This window comes from Zonotrichia albicollis, chromosome 33, assembly GCF_047830755.1.
Source record: "Zonotrichia albicollis isolate bZonAlb1 chromosome 33, bZonAlb1.hap1, whole genome shotgun sequence".
Taxonomy (NCBI): domain Eukaryota; kingdom Metazoa; phylum Chordata; class Aves; order Passeriformes; family Passerellidae; genus Zonotrichia; species Zonotrichia albicollis.
The window spans coordinates 1482789-1500987 of NC_133851.1; the positions used below are offsets into that span (position 1 = coordinate 1482789).

Consider the following 18199-nt stretch of genomic DNA (forward strand, 5'->3'; position numbering starts at 1 on the left):
CACCAGGATTGAACCCAGACCCAGCAGGGCCGCGGGCAGTGCTGCAGCAACTGAGGGATCCACGGGATCCACTGGGATCCATGAGCTGGGATCCAGCCCAAATCCAGCTCAAATCCAGCCAGGATCACAGCTGGGATCCACCAGGACTGAACCCAGATCCAGCAGAGCCATGGGCAGTGCTGCAGCAACTGAGGGATCCACGGGATCTGATGGGATCAGAGCTGGGATCTACTGGGATCCAGCCCAAATCCATCTCAAATCCAGCCAGGATCCACTGGGATTGACCCAGGATCACAACCAGGATCCACCAGGACTGAGTCCAGATCCAGCCCGCAGGGCCGCGGGCAGTGCTGCAGCAACTGAGGGATCCAATGGGATCTACTGGGATCCATGAGCTGGGATCCAGCTGGGATTGAACCCTGATCCACCAGGACTGAACCCAGATCCAGCCCAAACCCAGCCAGGATCCACCAGGATTGAACCCAGAGCCCGCAGGGCCGTGGACAGTGCTGCAGCAACTGAGGGATCCAATGGGATCTGATGGGATCAGAGCTGGGATTGAACCCTGATCCAGCCCAAACCCAGCCAGGATCCACCAGGATTGAGCCCAGAGCCCGCAGGGCCGCGGGCAGTGCTGCAGCAACTGAGGGATCCACAGGATCCACTGGGATCAGAGCTGGGATCCAGCTGGGATTGAACCCAGATCCACCAGGATTGAACCCAAATCCAGCCAGGATCCACCAGGATTGAACCCAGATCCAGCTCACAGGGCCACAGCCAGTGCTGGAGCAACTGAGGGATCCACCAGGATCCAGCCCAGATCCCAGCCAGGATCCCACCAGGATCCCAGCAGATCCCAGCTCCATCTGCACCCTGGGGCTCTCCCTGAGCTCTCTCCCAGCACTGTTTGAAGCTTCCAAGGCTCCACCTCGGCACCAGATCCTTTCTGGATCCACCAGATCCTGCCCAGCTCCACCAGATCCTGCCCAGCTCCACCAGATCCCTCCTGGCTCCTCCAGAACCTTCCTGGCTCCTCCAGATCCCACCTGGACCTTCCAGACTCCACCAGGGTCCTCCAGATCCTGCCCAGCTCCACCAAGATCCCTCCTGGCTCCACCAGGCCCCGCTTGGATCTACCAGATCCCACCTGGACCTTCCAGATTTCACACGGATCCTCCAGATCCCACCCGGATTCTCCAGATCCTTCCTGGATCCTCCAGATCTCACACAGATCCTCCAGATCTCACACAGATCCTCCAGATCTCACACAGATCCTCCAGACTCCACCAGGATCCACCAGATCCCACCTGGCTCCTCCAGATCCCATCTGGACCTTCCAGATCTCACATGGATTCTTCAGATCCCACCTGGACCTTCCAGACTCCACCAGGATCCACCAGATCCCACCTGGACCTTCCAGATCTCACATGGATTCTTCAGATCCCTCCTGGATCCCCCAGAGGTCACACAGACGCTCCAGACTCCATCAGGATCCTCCAGATCCCACCTGGACCTTCCAGACTCCATCAGGATCCTCCTGGCTCCTCCAGACTCCACCAGGATCCACCAGGTCCCACCTGGGTCCTCCAGATCCCACCTGGACCTTCCAGATCTCACATGGATTCTTCAGATCCCACCTGGATCTTCCAGACTCCACCAGGATCCTCCAGATCCCTCCTGGCTCCTCCAGATCCCTTTTGGATTCACCGGATCCCCTCTGGCCCCTCCTGGATCTCCTCAGATCTCCTCAGATCCCTCTCTGGCAGCACCGGGGCCGGGGCTGGACTCTGGGGGACCCCACGGGGCCTCGGACGCTTGGACAGCCCCAGATCCCCCCTGGACACCCCCAGATCCTCCTGGATCCCCCCAGATCCCTCCAGATCCCTCCTAGATCCACCTTGATCCTGGGATTTGGGGGTTCTGAGACCCCTCAGGGATCTCTGGGGGGTTTTGGTGGCTCCCCATGGATCCCTCCTGGATTCCCCCCCAGATCCTCCTGGATCCCAGGATTTGGGGGTCCCAGAGCCCCTCAGGGATCTCTGGGGAGTTTTGGTGGTTCCTTGTGGATCCTCATGGGCCCTCCTGGATCCCAGGATCTCGGGGTCCCAGAGCCCCCCTGTGGATCCCCCCCAGATCCCTCCAGATCCCTCCTAGATCCTCCTGGATCCCAGGATTTGGGGGTCCCAGAGCCCCCCAGGGATCTCTGGGGGGTTTTGGTGGCTCCTTGTGGATCCTCATGGACCCTCCTGGATCCCAGGATTTGGGGGTCCCAGAGCCCCCCTGTGGATCCCTTCTGGATCCCCCCCCCAGATCCTCCTGGATCCCCCCAGATCCCTCCTAGATCCACCTTGATCCCAGGATTTGGGGGTTCTGGGACCCCTCAGGGATCTCTGGGGGGTTTTGGTGGCTCCCCATGGGACAGGAGCTGTGGTGGCACCGTGTGAGAGCCCAAGGGCCTGGGGACACTGAGGGGACATTGGGGGGACACTGAGGGGACACCAAGGGGACACTGAGGGGACATTGAGGGGACATTGAGGAGACATTGAGGGGACACTGAGGGGAGCTGGGGTGGCTTTGTTGGGATGTCCCCATGGTCATCCAGGCCATGGTCACTCCATAGGGGTGTCCCCTCAGTGTCCTCAGCCATGGTCTGATGTCCCCCAGACGGTCCCAATGGTGGCCTCGATGTCCCCTCAATGGTCCTGGTGATGACCACAATGTCCCCTCAGTGGTCCCAGTGGTGGCCATGATGTCCCCCAGGTGTCCCAGCCATGGTGGCCCTCCAGGTGACATCCCCAGGTGGTCCCAGTGGTGGCCTTGATGTCCCCTCAGTGATCTCAGTGGTGGCCTCAATGTCCCCAGGTGATCCCAGCCATGGTGTCCCCAATGTCCCCTCAATGATCGCAGTGGTGGCCTCGATGTCCCCCAGGTGACATCCCCCAGGTGGCCCCAATGGTGGCCTCGATGTCCTCTCAATGTCCCCTCTTTGGTGGCCTCGATGTCCCCTCAATGATCCCAGTGATGACCACAGTGTCCTCTCAGTGGTCCCAGTGGTGGCCTCAGTGTCCCCAAGTGTCCCAGCCATGGTGGCCCCTCAGTGGTCCCAGTGGTGGCCCCAGTGTCCCCCACGTGACATCCCCCAGGTGGTCCCAATGGTGGCCTTGATGTCCCCTCAGTGGTGGCCACAATGTCCCTTCTATGATCTCAGTGGTGGCCACCATGTCCCCAGGTGTTCCCAGTCATGGTGGCCCCAATGTCCCCTCAATGTCCCCTCAGTGGTGGCCTCAATGTCCCCTCAATGATCCCAGTGATGACCACAATGTCCCCTCAGTGGTCCCAGTGGTGGCCATGATGTCCCCCACGTGTCCCAGCCATGGTGGCCCCAATGTCTCCTCAATGTCCCCTCAATGATCCTGGTGGTGGCCTTGATGTCCCCTCAGTGGTGGCCACCATGTCCCTTCTAAGATCTCAGTGGTGGCCACCATGTCCCCAGGTGTTCCCAGCCATGGTGTCCCCAATGTCCCCTCAATGATCTCAGTGGTGGCCTCAAAGTCCCCCAGGTGACATCCCCAGGTGGTCTCAGCGGTGGCCTCAATGTCCCCAGGTGACATCCCCCAGGTGCCCCAGTGGTGGCCTCGATGTCCTCTCAATGATCCCAGTGATGACCACAGTGTCCCCTCAGTGGTCCCAGTGGTGGCCCCTGTGTCCCCCAGGTGATGTCCCCCAAGAGGTCCCAACCATGGTGGCCTCAATGTCCCCTCAGTGATCCTGGTGGTGGCCTCGATGTCCCCCAGGTGACATCCCCCAGGTGGTCCCAATGGTGGCCTTGATGTCCCCTCAGTGGTGGCCACAATGTCCCTTCTGTGATCTCAGTGGTGGCCACCATGTCCCCAGGTGTTCCCAGCCATGGTGGCCCCAATGTCCCCTCAATGTCCCCTCTGTGGTGGTCTCAATGTCCCCTCAGTGGTCCCAGTGGTGGCCTCAGTGTCCCCTCAGTGGTCCCAATGGTGGCCTTGATGTCCCCAGGTGTCCCAGCCATGGTGGCCCCAATGTCCCCTCAATGTCCCCTCTGTGGTGGCTTCAATGTCCCCTTGGTCCCAATGGTGGCCTCAATGTCCCCAGGTGTTCCCAGTCATGGTGGCCCCAATGTCTCCTCAATGTCCCCTCAATGATCCTGGTGGTGGCCTTGATGTCCCCTCAGTGGTGGCCACAATGTCCCCAGGTGTTCCCAGCCATGGTGGCCTCGATGTCCCCTCTGTGGTGGCCTCGATGTCCCCTCAATGTCCCCTCAATGTCCCCTCTGTGGTGGCCTCAGTGTCCCCTCAGTGGTCCCAGTGGTGGCCTCGATGTCCCCAAGTATTCCCAGTCATGGTGGCCCCAATGTCCCCTCAATGTCCCCTCTGTGGTGGTCTCAATGTCCCCTCAATGATCCTGGTGGTGGCTCGATGTCCCCTCACTGGTGGCCACCATGTCCCCAGGTGTTCCCAGCCATGGTGGCCTCGATGTCCCCTCTGTGGTCCCAGTGGTGGCCTCAATGTCCCCAGGTGTTCCCAGCCATGGTGGCCTCGATGCCCCCTCAATGTCCCCTCAATGTCCCCTCTGTGGTGGCCTCAGTGTCCCCTCAATGTCCCCTCTGTGGTGGCCTCAGTGTCCCCTCAGTGGTCACAGTGGTGGCCTCGATGTCCCCAGGTGTTCCCAGCCAGGGCCACCCCCCAGGTGTCCCCAGTCCCCTCCCAGTGTCCCCAGTTTGTCCCTGTCCCTCTTTGCACTTTATGCTCAGATGTCCCCTGGCTCTGTCCCCGTGTCCCCAGGGTGGCAGTGAGGGGACAATGAGGGGACAGCAGGGCCAGCCCTGTGCCCTTTGTCCCTTTGTCTTTGTCCCTTCTGGGCCCTCGGTGTCCCCACCCTGTCCAGGGGACACCCAGGGGTGCTGCCACCTGAGTGGGGACACCCCAAAGTGGTGGCACCTGAGAATTTGGGGACACCCCGACTTGGGGACACCCAGAATTGTCCCCTCGGGCACGGGGGGTGGCGGCTGTGGGGTGGAGGGACCCGGTCCCGTATGAAACCCCTGGGGACACCTTGGGGACACTGCTGGGACCACCTTGGGGACACTCCCAGGGCCATCTTGGGGACATTCCCGGGGACACCTTGGGGACATTCTGGGACACCTTGGGGACATTCCTGGGACCACCTTGGGGACACTCCCAGGGCCATCTTGGGGACATTGCTGGGACACTTTGGGGACATTCCCGGGGACACCTTGGGGACACTCCTGGAGCCACCTTGGGGACATTCCCGGGACCATCTTGGGGACATTGCTGGGATCACCTTGGGGACACTCCCAGGGCCACCCTGGGGACATTTCCAGGGACACCTTGGGGACATTGCTGGGACCATCTTGGGGACATTCCAGGGACACCTTGGGGACATTTCCAGGGACACTTTGGGGACACTGCTGGGGACATTCCCGGTGCTCCAGAGCCTCTGGACTTGGTGCCATTGGTGTCCCCAGGGTGGTGACAGAGCCTGCAGGGTCCTTGCCCTGTCCCCACCCCTGGGGACACCTTGGGGACACCTCAGGGCCATTCCCAGGGACTCTTTGGGGACACTCCCAGGTTCATCTTGGGGACACTCCCAAGGCCACCTCAGGGCCACCTTGGGGACACTCCCAGAGCCACCTTGGGGACATTCCTGGAGCCACCTTAGGGACACTCCCGGAGCCATCTCGGGGCCACCTTGGGGACACTCCCGGGTCCACCTTGGGGACATTCCCGGGGCCACCTCAGAGCCACTTTGGGGACATTCACGGAGCCACCTTGGGGACACTCCCAGCGACACCTTGGAGACATCTCAAGGGCACCCTCAGGGACACCTTGGGGACACTCCCAGGTTCATCTTGGGGACATTCCCGAGGGCCACCTTGAGGCCACTTTGGGGACATTCCCGGAGCCACCTTGGGGACATTCCCGAGGCCACCTTGGGGACACTCCCAATGCTCCAAAACCTCTGCACTTGGTGACATCGCTGTCCCCAAAGTGGTGACCCAAACGGTGACACCGCAGCTCCTGCCACCCTTTTATTTTATTTTATTTTATTTTTTTCCTTTTTTTCTCTCTTTTTCCGCCTTTTCCCCTCGGATTTTCTTTCTCTCTCCTCGGTTCATTTCCGTTGTTTGGTTTTTTTTTCTCCTCGCTTTGGGAAGCTCCTCCCTCGCCGTGAAATAACAATCGTGGTAACCACACCCTCGGGGCGCTGATTTACCCATGTATTTAATGTAAAGTAAAAAAAAAAAAAACAACAAGGACAAAAAAAAAACCAGGAAAAAAATCCCAAAAAAGCGAAAATTCCCAACTTTTTGTGTGCCAAGGGAGGGGACAGGCGACAACACCGGGGCCACCCGGTGCCAGCAGCCGCTGCCAGATCGCGGCCCTGCCCTGATAACGCTTATCAGAGCTCACAGCTGCCTGCTGGCTCCTGGTTTTTCCCGTTTTTTCCCTTTTTTCCCGTTTTTTCCCCAAATTCACAACGGGAATTTCGGGCGGCGCTGCCCCTTTAAATGCGCGGGGCCGCTTTAAGACCCCCGGTGGTTGGCGTGGAGTTGCCGTTTTAAACCGGCGGTGGTGGGGCCCACCCTGAGCGAGGCCACGCCCACTGGGCCCCCGTTAAAGTAAACAGAGGGGCGTGGCCAGGTGGGTCGTGCACTCCTCGAGGCCACGCCCATCGCCCCCCTCTTAAAGGGGCCGCGCCTTCAGCGACATCGCGGGACCGGAACCGTTACGCAGGTGCGCGGCGGGGACAACCGGGAGCGGGAACAACCGGGAGAGGGAACAACCGGGATGGGAACAGGGCGGGAAAACCGGTTCGAGGTGGGGCTGAGGGAGGGAAAAGCGGGAACCCGTTGGGGCTGCGAGAAAACAACGGGACCGGGAGGCGGTTTGGGGACAACCGGGGGTGGCCTCGGCCTACGGCGGGGACAACCGGGACCGGGATGGGGCTGGGGAGGGGAGAACCGGGACGGGGATGGCGGCGGGGAAAGGGAAAATCGGGACCGGGATGGAGCTGGGGGAGGGGACAACGGGGACCGGGATGGGATTGGGGGAGGGGACAACCGGGACCGAGCGGGCTGGGGACAACGGGGACCGGGCTGGGGACAACGGGGACCGGGATGGGATTGGGGGAGGGGACAACGGGGACCGGGATGGGGACAACGGGGACTGGGCTGGGGACAACGGGGACCGGGATGGGGCTGGGGAGGGGACAACGGGGACCGGGATGGGGACAACGGGGACCGGGCAGGGGACAACGGGGACCGGGCTGGGGCTGGGGAGGGGACAACCGGGACCGGGATGGCGCTGGGACAACCGGGACCGACTGGACTGGGGACAACCGGGACCGGGATGGCGCTGGGAGCAGGAAGAACCGGGATCGGGACAGGGTTGGGGAGGGGACAACGGAGACCGGGATGGCGCTGGGAAAAACCGGGAACAACCGGGCTGGGGACAACGGGGACCGGGATGGAGCTGGGAAAACCAGGACCGACCGGCACCGACTGGGTGGGGACACACCGGGCACCGGGCTGGGGTCACGGAAGGGCGGAGCGGAGCGGAAACCCAGCGCGGTTGTGTCGCAGCAGAGTCGCTGATTTTCGCTTTCCCCGGCAGCGCCACCGGAGCCGGAGCCGTTTCCCGGTACCCGGTGTCCGGTGCCCGCCCCAGCCGCGCTCTCCCGTCCCGTCCCGCCGCTGCCGCCGCGATGCTGCTGCTCCGGGCCATGGCCGGCCGCAGGTAGGAACGGGGGGCTCCCGGTGTCCCCCCGGTGTCCCCCCGGTGTCTCCCCGGTGTCCCGGGGCCGCTGTGACCCCGCTGTCCCCGCAGGCTCCCGCCACTGATGCGGCTGCCCCGCGGCTGCTCCCGGTTGGCCGCCGGTAGCGCGGCCCCGGAGGGACACCGGGAAGGGAACCCGGGGGGACACCGGGAAGCGACACCGGAGGGACACCGGGAAGCGACACCGGGGGGACACCGAGGAGCGGCGCCGGTGCTGGCCGCGCTGCTCGGGATCGGCGTCGTTGTGGCCTACGGAGAGCGGCGGCGGAGGGTGAGCGACACCGGGGGCGGTGGCACCGGGAGGGGCGGTGACAGCTCGGGGTCCGTCCCCGTGCCGGGGACACCGGGGAGGGGTTGGATCCCGGCGGGAGGCGGCACCGGAGGGGCGGATCCCGGGGAGAGGTGACACCGGGACAGCGGGAACGGAGTGGGGGTGGCACCGGGGGTGGCACCGGGGGTGGATCCCGGAGGAAGGGGGTGGCACCGGGACAGCGGGACCCAGAACCGGGGGTGGTGGCACCGGGAAAGGGATCCCGAGCTGGGGGTGACACCGGGACAGGGGTGACACCGGGACAGCGGGAACCCAGAACCGGGGTGGCACCACGACCGGGGGATCCCGAGGCAGGGTGACACCGGGACAGAGGGACACCGGGACAGGGTGACACCGGGACAGGGGGATCCGGGACCGGGGTGACACCGGGACAAGGGTGACACTGGGGTGGAGGTGACACCGGGACAGGGAGATCCGGGGCTGGGTGACACCGGGACAGAGGAATCCCGGGACAGGGGTGACACCGGGACAGGGGTGACACTGGCACAGGAAGACCCGGGGCAGGGGTGACACGGGGACAGCGGGATCCGGGGGCAGGGGTGACACCGGGACAGGGGTGACACTGGGGTGGAGGTGACACCGGGACAGGAGGATCCGGGTGCAAAGGTGACACCGGGACAGGGAGATCCGGGGGCAAGGGTGACAGCGGGACAGGGGAATCCCGGGACCGGGGTGACACCGGGACAGGAGCGGGAGGGACACCGGGTACCCGGACAATGGGATCCGGGGCTGGGTGACACCGGGATCCAGGACAGGGTGACATCGGGACAGGGTGACCCCGGGACAGAGTGATCCGGGACAGGGTGACACCAGAACAGCGGGATCTCGGGGCAGAGGTGACACCGGGACACCGGGGTCCAGGACAGGGTGACACCAGGACAGGGGTGACACCGGGAAAAGGGTGACACCGGGACAAGGGTGACACCGGGACAGAGTGATCCCGGGCAGGGGTGACATCGGGACAGGAGCGGGGGAGACACCGGGACACCGGGATCCCGGATGAGGGGATCCGGGAGCGGGGTGACACCGGGATCCAGGACAGGGTGACACCGGGACACCGGGCAGGGTGACACCACAACACCGGGATCCAGGACAGGGTGACACCGGGACACCGGGCAGGGTGACACCAGAACCGCGGGATACGGGGGCAGGGGTGTCACCGGGACAAGGGGATCCGGGACCGGGGTGACACCGGGATCCAGGACAGGGTGATACCGGAATCCAAGACAGGGTGACACCGGGGTCCCGGACAAGAGGATCCGGGGCTGGGTGACCACCGGGATTCCGGGCAGGGGTGGCACCGGGACAAGGGGATCCGGAACCGGGGTGACACCGGGATCCCGGGCAGGGTGACACCGGGGTCCCGGGATCACGGATGGGTCCCGCTGACCCTCCCGGTGCCCGCAGACCGCCCAGGCCGCCCAGGCCGCCCCCGCCCCGCCGTTCCCCCGTTACACGCGGGCGGAGGTGGCGCAGCACCGCACCCCGGCCGATCGCGTGTGGGTCACCTACGGCACCGACGTGTTCGACGTGACCGAATTCGTGGAGCTGCACCCGGGGGGACCGGACAAGATCCTGCTGGCGGCCGGGGGGGCCCTGGAGCCTTTCTGGGCTCTCTACGCCGTCCACAGCCAACCGCACGTCCTGGAGCTGCTCCGCGATTACAAAGTGGGCGAGCTGAGCCCCGAGGAGGCGGCGCCGCCACCGGGGGACAGCGCGGACCCGTTCGCCGGGGACCCCCCGCGCCACCCCGCGCTGCGGGTGAACAGCTCGAAGCCTTTTAACGCCGAGCCGCCCCCGGAGCTGCTCACGCAGAGCTTCCTGACGCCCAACGAGCTTTTCTTCACCCGCAACCACCTCCCGGTGCCCGCCGTGGATGCGGCGTCCTACCGGCTGCGCGTGGAGGGCCCCGGTGGCCGCGCGTTGTCGCTGTCGCTGTCGGAGCTGCGGCGGCGCTTCCCGAAGCACGAGGTGACGGCCACGCTGCAGTGCGCCGGGAACCGGAGATCCGAGATGAGCCGCGTCCGCCCGGTTAAAGGCCTGGCGTGGGATATCGGTGCCATCAGCACGGCGCGCTGGGGCGGAGCGCGGCTCCGGGACGTGCTGCTGGCCGCCGGTGTCCGCGACAGCACCGACAACGGCGAGTGGCACGTGTGCTTCGAAGGGCTGGACGCGGACGCTTCGGGGACGCCGTACGGAGCGTCCATCCCGTTAAAGCGGGCGCTGAGCGCCGACGCCGAGGTGCTGCTGGCGTACGAGATGAACGGGCGGGAGCTGCCCCGCGATCACGGGTTCCCGGTGCGCGTCGTGGTGCCCGGCGTGGTCGGGGCTCGGAGCGTGAAGTGGCTGCGGAGCGTGGCGGTGTCGCCCGAGGAGAGCCCGAGCCACTGGCAGCAGAACGACTACAAGGGCTTCTGTCCGTCCGTGGATTGGGATTCCGTGGATTTCGGGGCCGCGCCCGCCATCCAGGAGCTGCCGGTGCAGTCGGCGATCACCGAGCCCCGGCCCGGAGCGGCCGTGCCCGCCGGGGAGCTGACGGTGAAGGGATACGCGTGGAGCGGAGGAGGAAGGGAGGTGGTGAGGGTGAGTGGGGGAATGGGGTGGGGAGGGGAAAATGGGGTGGGGGCAAAGGGGAAAAAATGCGGTGGGGGGAATGGGGATAGCGGGAGAATGGGGTGGGGGAAAGGGGAACGAGAATGGGGGGGGAGAAATGGGGTGGAGGGAAAGGGGATGGGGGGAAATGGGGTGAGGAAAAATGGGGTGGGGGCAAAGGGAACGAGAATGGGGGGGGGAGAAATGGGGTGGAGGGAAAGGAAATAGGGGGAAATGGGGTGAGGAAAAATGGGGTGGGGGCAAAGGGAACGAGAATGGGAGGGGGAAATGGGGTGAGGAAAAATGGGGTGGGGGAAAAGGGGAAAAAATGGGGTGGGGGAAAGGGGATAGCGGGAATGGGAGGAAATTGGGTGAGGGGAAAGGGAATGGGGGGAAAATCGTGTGGGGAAAGGGGGGAATGGGGTGGAGAGGGGAAAATGGGGTGGGGGAAAGGGGAACAAGAATGGGGGGGGGAGAAATGGGGTGGAGGGAAAGGGGATGGGGGAAATGGGGTGAGGAAAATGGGAACGGGAATGAGGGATAGGGAATGGGGCAAGGATGGGGAATGGGAATGGAAATGGGAATGGGGGGGGAAATGAATTGGGGGGAAATGGGGTGGGGGGAAAGGGGATGGGGTGGGGGCAAAGGGAACGAGAATGGGGGGGAAATGGGGTGGAGGAAAAGGGGATAGGGGGATATGGGGTGAGGAAAATGGGAACGGGAATGGGGGATAGGGAATGGGGCAAGGATGGGGAATGGGAATGGAAATGGGGGAATGGGGGGGGAAAATGAATTGGGGGGAAATGGGGTGGGGGGAACGGGAACAGGGATGGGGAATGGGGCAAGGATGGGAAAGGGGGAAATGGGGTGGGGGGAATGGGAACGAGAATGGGGAATGGGGCAAGGATGGGAAATGGGGATGGGAATGGGAATGGGGAATGGGGAGGGGAAAAATGGAGTGGGGGGAATGGGGACGGGGGTGGGGAGGGTAAATGGGGTGGGGAAAATGGGAACGAGAATGGGGGGAAATGGGGTGGGGGGAAAGGGGATGGGGAAAGGGGGATGGGATGGGCAGGGATGAGAAACGGGATGTGGGAAATGGGGCAGGAATGGGGGGAATGGGGTGGGGGCAACAAGGGGGTTGGGGAATAGGATGAGGGAACAGGGCAGGGATGGGAAAATGGGGAAAGGCGAATGTGTTGCTCGCCTATGGCCGGACTTGGCTCTACGCTAATTAATTCACTAATTAACGCTAATTAGCCATCTCCACAGTAATTATCTGTGCCTCGCAGGTGGACGTGTCGCTGGACGGGGGCCGGACGTGGCGCGAGGCCGAGCTGGGCCCGCGGCCGGAGCGGGGCCGGGGCTGGGCCTGGGCGCTGTGGGAGCTGCGGGCGCCGGTGCCCGCGGGGGCGCGGCTGGAGATCGTCTGCAAGGCCGTGGACCGGAGCTACAACGTCCAGCCCGACACCGTGGCGCCCATCTGGAACCTGAGAGGGGTCCTGAGCAACGCCTGGCACCGCGTGCCCGTCACCGTCACCAAGTGAGGGACACCAGGACATTGGGGTATTGGGGCTTTGGGGACATTGGGGACATCAGAGGTACAACCCGACACCGTGGGGCCCATCTGGAACCTGCACGGGGTCCTGAGCAACGCCTGGCACTGTGTGCCCGTCACCGTCACCAAGTGAGGGACAGCAGGACATTGGGGTATTGGGGACACAGCAGGGACATTGGGGACACAGCAGGGACATTGGGGACATCTGGAACCTGAGAGGGGTCCTGAGCAACGCCTGGCACCGCGTGCCCGTCACCGTCACCAAGTGAGGGACATCCTTGGGGACAGCAGGGACATTGGGGTCATTGGGGACATCTGGAACCTGCACAGGGTCCTCAGCAACGCCTGGCACCGCGTGCCCGTCACCGTCACCAAGTGAGGGACACCAGGACATTGGGGTATTGGGGCTTTGGGGACATTGGGGACATCAGAGGTACAACCCAACACTGTGGGGCCCATCTGGAACCTGAGAGGGGTCCTGAGCAACACCTGGCACCGGGTCAGTGTCACTGCCACCAAGTGAGGGACAGCAGGACATTGGGGACATTGGGGACACAGCAGGGACATTGGGGACATTGGGGACATCTGGAACCTGAGAGGGGTCCTGAGCAACGCCTGGCACCGCGTGCCCGTCCCTCACCAAGTGAGGGACAGCAGGACATTGGGGTATTGGGGACATTGGGGACATCAGAGGTACAACCCAACACCGAGGGTGAGGGACATCCTTGGGGACACCAGGACATTGGGGTATTGGGGCTTTGGGGACATTGGAGACATCTGGAACCTGCGTGGGGTCCTCAGCAGCGCCTGGCACCGGGTCAGTGTCACTGTCACCAAGTGAAGGACATTGGGGTTTTGGGGACATTGGGGTTTTGGGGACATTGGGGTTTTGGGGACATCGGGGACACAGCAGGGACATCAGGGACATTGGGGACATCAGAGGTACGACGTCCAACCGGACACTGTGGGGCCCATCTGGAACCTGAGCAAGGACTGGCACCGGGTCAGTGTCACTGTCACCAAGTGAGGGACACTGTCACCTGGACATCGGGGTGTTGGGGACATCGGGGACATCTGGAACCTGTGTGGGGTCCTGGCACCGGGTCAGTGTCACCGTCACCCAGTGAGGGACATTGGGGACATCAGGGATCCCTGGAGATCAATGGGATCTGTGGAACCTAAAGGGTTCCGTGGCTTCAAAGAGTCCTACAGACCCCAAAATGTCCTACAGACCCCAAAATGTCCTATAGGCCCTAAAATGTCCTAGAGACCCCAAAAGATCCTGCAGACCCCAAAGTGTTCTATGGACCTCAATGGGTTCCATGGTCCCAAAATGTCCTAGAGACCCTAAAATGCCCTAGAGACCCCAAAATGTCCTAGAGACCCCAATGGGTTCCATGGCCACAAAATGTCCTAGAGACCCTAAAATGTCCTACAGACCCCAAAAGATCCTGCAGACCCCAAAGTTTTCTATGGACCCCAAAGAGTCCTGCAGACCCCAAAAAGTCCTACAGACCCTAATGGGTTCCATGGCCCCATAATGTCCTGCAGACCCCAAAATGTCCTACAGACCCCAAAAGATCCTGCAGACCCCAAAGTGTTCTATGGACCCCAAAGAGTCCTGCAGACCCCAAAAGGTCCTACAGACCCTAATGGGTTCCATGGCCCCATAATGTCCTGCAGACCCCAAAATGTCCTAGAGACCCCAAAAGATCCTGCAGACCCCTAAGATCCTGTAGACCCCAAAGTGTCCTATGGACCTCAATGGATTCCATGGCCCCAAAATGTCCTGCAGACCCCAAAATGTCCTATAGGCCCTAAAATGTCCTATAGGCCCTAAAATGTCCTAGAGACCCCAAAATGTCCTACAGACCCCAAAGATCCTGCAGACCCCAAAGTGTCCTATGGACCTCAATGGGTCCCATGGCCCCAAAATGTCCTAGAGACCCTAAAATGTCCTAGAGACCCCAAAAGATCCTGCAGACCCCAAAACGTCCTGCAGACCCCAATGGATTCCATGGCCCCAAAATGTTCTGCAGACCCCAATGGGTTCTGCAGCCCCCCAGCTTCTATTGACCCCAAAAGGTTCCACAGACCCCAAAAAGATTTTATGAACCCCAGAAGGTTCCACAGACCCCAAAAGGACTTTACGACCCCCAAAAAGGATTTTATAGACCCCGAAGAATCCACAGACCCCAAAAGGTTTTTATGGCCTCCTCAAAGGATTTTATGGCTCCCTAAAAGATTTTATGGACTCAAAAAGATTTTATGGACTCAAAAAGATTTTATGGACTCCAGAGGATTTTTATGAACCCCAAAGGGTTATGGTGACCCCAAAGGGTTCCGGTGACCCCAAAGATTTCTGTGGCCCCGAAGGATCCTGTGGGTTCCTGCAGCCCCACAGCTCGAAGGTCAGCAGGGTTTTATGGCCCCCACACTTTTATGGCCCCCACACTTTTATGGCCCCCACATTTTTATGGCCCCCACACTTTTATGGCCTCAGGGTTTTATGGCCGTGGGGATTTATGGCCCCGGTTTTACACCCCGATGTGTGAAAGTGCCTCCTGCCATAAAGATTTGGGAACTTTTATGGGTTCGGTGCCTTCCTGGGGCAGCGAGGGTGGGGGGGGGGGATGGGGGTGGGGGCGGTTCTGGGACCCCCTGACCCTATAGGGACATATGGGACCCCAGGCCCTATAGGGACCCCTGACCCTATAGGGACCCATGGGACCCCTGACCCTATAGGAACATATGGGACCCCAGACCCTATAGGGACTTATGGGACCCCTGACCCTATAGGAACCCATGGGACCCCTGACCCTATAGGGACCCCCTGACCCTATAGGGACCCATGGGACCCCTGATCCTATAGGAACATATGGGACCCCTGACCCTAAATAACCCCTGACCCTATAGGACCCTGTGACCCCGTGGGACCCCTGACCCTAAATAACCTCCTGACCCTATGGGACCCCCTGACCCTATAGGGACATATGGGACCCCTGACCCTATAGGACCCTGGGACCCCATAGGACCCCATGGCATGATGGAAGCCCCTGATCCTATTGGGACCCCCTGACCCTAAATAACCCCCTGACCCTATGGGATCCCTTGGTCCTCTAGGACCCCCAGACCCTACAGGGCCCTGTGACCCTGTGTAAGCCCCTGACCCTAAAAAACCTCTTGACCCTATGGGACCCCCTGATCCTATGGGATCCTTTGGTCCTATAGGGGCCCTGTGACCCCACAGGACCCCTTGACCCTAAATAACCCCGTTATCGATCCCCTTTATCAATCCTCGTTATCAATCCCTGCTCTCACTCCCATTCTTGATCCCGTTATCAATCCCCGTTATAAATCCCCAATATCACTCCCCATTATCAATCCCAGATATCGATCCCATTATAAATCCCCATTCTCACTCCCCGTTCTCACTCCCGTTATCAATCCCGATATCAATCCCGTTATCAACCCCCGCCCCATCGACTCGCTCGGCGCTCCCCGCTCGATTCTCTCCGCGCTCTTCCCCCCCCCACTCCGTGCCCCATCGACTCTCTCGGCGCTCCCCCCTTGCCCTGCCGGCCGCTCGATGCTCTCGGCGCGCGGCGCGGGGCCGGAAGTGGCGGGGGCGGGGGGGGGGGGCCCGGGGCCTCCTCAGGAGCCGCCGCCGCCGCCGCGCCCGGACCCCCCCGGACCCCCCCGCACCGGCACCGGCACCGCCGCGCCGCCCCCCCCCAGCCCCGGGGGGGCCTCCCGAGCCCGCCGCGGCCCCGCCGGTGAGAGCGAGCGCCGCGCGGGCCGGGCCTGAGGGAGCGGGGCGGGGAGGGGGGGCGCGGCCTCACGGGGGTGTCCGAGCACCCGGAGGGGCGGGGGGGGGGCGCGGTGACCCCCCCCGGGATGGGCTGGGGGCGTCCGGGTGAGGGAGGGGCGGCGAGGGCTCTTCTGAGGAGGGGGCGCGCCCCCCTGACACCCTCAGGGGGTTTTGGCGGGCTCGGAATTTGGGGAGGGGTCCCTGAGGGTGTCAGGGCCGGATTTGACGGGGGTCTTCTCTTTTTGAGGGGGGGTTGTGTCTCCCCAGCTGTGTTTTTTTGGGGGTGCTGTGCTGAGTGGGGGGCGCCTCCCCTGACACCCTCAGGGGGTTTTGGCGGGCTCGGAATTTGAGGAGGGGTCCCTGAGGATCTCAGGGCTGGATTTGAGGCGGGGGAGTCGTGTCCCCCTGGAGGTGTCAGCGCTGTTTTTGGGGGGGTTCTGTGCTGAGGAGGGGGCGCGTTTCCATGACGGTCTCAGGGGGTTTTGGCGGGCTCGGAATTTTGGGGAGGGGTCCCTGAGGGTGTCAGGGCTGGATTTGAGGGGGAGTCTGCTCTATTTGAGGGGGGGTCGTGTTCCCCTGTAGATGTCAGCGCTGTTTTTTAGGGGGGGGGAGTCCGTGTCCCCTCAGGAATTTTGGCGGACTCTGATTTTGGGGTTTCGTGTCCCCTCATGTTCTGAGGGGGGGGCGCGGACCCCGGACACCCTCAGGGGGTTTTGGAGGACTCGGAATTTTGAGGAGGGGTCCCTGAGGATCTCAGGGCTGGATTTGAGGGGGGGTCGTGTTCCCCCTGGGGTGTCAGCGCTGTTTTTTGAGGGGGGGGCTCCGTGTCCCCTCAGGAATTTTGGCGGGCTCTGATTTTTGGGGGGGGTTGCTCCCCTCATGTTCTGAGGGGCGGTCGCGTCCCTCTGACACCCTCAAGGGGTTTTGACGGACTCGGAATTTGGGGAGGGGTCCCTGAGGGTCTCAGGACTGGATTGGAGGGGGGGGTCTGTTCTATTTGAGGGGTGTCGTGTCCCCCTGCAGATGTCAGCGCTGTTTTTTAAGGGGGGGGGGTCCGTGTCCCCTCAGGAATTTTGGCGGGCTCTGATTTTGGGGGTTCGTGTCCCCTCATGTTCTGAGGGGGGGGGGGGCGCGGATCCCGGACACCCTCAGGGGGTTTGGGGGACTCGGAATTTGGGGAGGGGTCCCTGAGGGTCTCAGGGCTGGATTTGAGGGGGAGTCGTGTCCCCCTGGGGTGTCAGCGCTGTTTTTAAGGGGGGGGTCCGTGTCCCCTCAGGAATTTTGGCGGACTCTGATTTTTGGGGGGGTTCGTGTCCCCTCATGTTCTGAGGGGGGGTCGCGTCCCTCTGACACCCTCAGGGGGTTTTGGGGGCTCGGAATTTGGGGAGGGGTCCCTGAGGGTCTCAGGGCTGGATTTGAGGGGGGGTCGTGTCCCCACTGGGGTGTCAGCGCTGTTTTTGAGGGGGTGCTCCGTGTCCCCTCAGGAATTTTGGTGGGCTCTGATTTTGGGGGGGGGGGGGTTGCTCCTGACACCCCCAGGGGGTTTTGGGGGCTCGGAATTTTGAGGAGGGGTCTCTGAGCGTGTCAGGGCTGGATTGGAGGGGGGGGTCGTGTCCCCCCGGGGATATCAGCGCTGTTTTTGAGGGAGGGGCTCCGTGTCCCCTCAGGGAATTTTGGCGGACTCTGATTTTGGGGGTTCGTGTCCCCTCATGTTCTGAGGGGGGGTTGCGTCCCTCTGACACCCTCAAGGGGTTTTGGGGGCTCGGAATTTTGAGGAGGGGTCCCTGAGGGTCTCAGGGCTGGATTTGAGGGGGGGGTCGTGTCCCCACTGGGGTGTCAGCGCTGTTTTTTAAGGGGGGGGGGGGTCCGTGTCCCCTCAGGAATTTTGGCGGGCTCTGATTTTGGGGGTTCGTGTCCCCTCATGTTCTGAGGGGGGGGCGCGGACCCCGGACACCCTCAAGGGGTTTGGGGGGCTCGGAATTTTGAGGAGGGGTCTCTGAGTGTGTCAGGGCTGGATTTGAGGGGGGGTCGGTCGTGTCCTCCCGGGGATATCAGCGCTGTTTTTGAGGGGGGGGTCCGTG

General features: G+C 62.6%; 3 protein-coding genes across 14 annotated transcripts in view; all 3 read left to right on the forward strand.

Moving 5' to 3' along the window:
• Positions 1-169: 169 nt before the first annotated feature.
• LOC141726150 (uncharacterized) lies at positions 170-5204 on the forward strand. The gene is made up of 7 exons (XM_074530564.1): positions 170-176; positions 891-1242; positions 1283-1327; positions 1408-1843; positions 2127-2501; positions 2546-4356; positions 4690-5204. The coding sequence occupies exons 1-5, from the start codon at positions 170-172 to the stop codon at positions 2442-2444; spliced, it is 1158 nt and encodes a 385-aa protein (XP_074386665.1). The 3' UTR covers positions 2445-2501; positions 2546-4356; positions 4690-5204.
• Positions 5205-6642: 1438 nt separating this feature from the next.
• SUOX (sulfite oxidase) lies at positions 6643-14897 on the forward strand. Of its 7 annotated transcripts, XM_074530969.1 has the most exons (8): positions 6643-6785; positions 7665-7787; positions 7878-8097; positions 9565-10740; positions 12042-12239; positions 12520-12595; positions 12694-12740; positions 13001-14897. In XM_074530969.1, exons 2-6 carry the CDS (start codon positions 7756-7758, stop codon positions 12574-12576), a joined length of 1683 nt encoding a protein of 560 aa, XP_074387070.1. In that variant the 5' UTR covers positions 6643-6785; positions 7665-7755; the 3' UTR covers positions 12577-12595; positions 12694-12740; positions 13001-14897. The 7 variants fall into 7 exon arrangements, with proteins under 7 accessions (XP_074387070.1, XP_074387066.1, XP_074387067.1 ...); XM_074530965.1 differs by having other exon boundaries at positions 12042-12383; positions 12520-12740; XM_074530966.1 differs by having other exon boundaries at positions 12694-14897.
• A 738-nt stretch (positions 14898-15635) lies between these two features.
• Positions 15636-18199, forward strand: part of LOC113460784 (zinc finger protein Eos) — a 52169-nt gene continuing 49605 nt past the window's right edge. For 5 of the 6 annotated variants that reach the window (XM_074530691.1, XM_074530695.1, XM_074530692.1 and 2 more), the window contains exon 1: positions 15638-16083. In XM_074530691.1, coding sequence (XP_074386792.1) covers positions 15897-16083 — 187 coding nt within the window. In that variant the 5' untranslated portion in view covers positions 15638-15896. Of the gene's footprint in view, positions 16084-18199 lie in introns of all 6 variants that reach the window. The other variant, XM_074530694.1, reaches the window with a different exon arrangement.

What these genes read in the sequence shown, in the direction of transcription:
- LOC141726150 (XM_074530564.1), top strand. An exon ending in CTGGCTCCTCCAGATCCCAT is followed by an intron (nt 1,328 to 1,407) that starts CTGGACCTTCCA and finishes ACCAGATCCCAC; the next exon opens with CTGGACCTTCCAGATCTCAC. An exon ending in CCCCAGATCCCCCCTGGACA is followed by an intron (nt 1,844 to 2,126) that starts CCCCCAGATCCT and finishes CCCTGTGGATCC; the next exon opens with CCCCCAGATCCCTCCAGATC.
- SUOX (XM_074530963.1), top strand. Translation starts at nt 7,756, where the DNA reads ATGCTGCTGCTCCGGGCCATGGCCGGCCGCAG. An exon ending in CGGGCCATGGCCGGCCGCAG is followed by an intron (nt 7,788 to 7,877) that starts GTAGGAACGGGG and finishes CTGTCCCCGCAG; the next exon opens with GCTCCCGCCACTGATGCGGC. An exon ending in ACGGAGAGCGGCGGCGGAGG is followed by an intron (nt 8,098 to 9,564) that starts GTGAGCGACACC and finishes CGGTGCCCGCAG; the next exon opens with ACCGCCCAGGCCGCCCAGGC.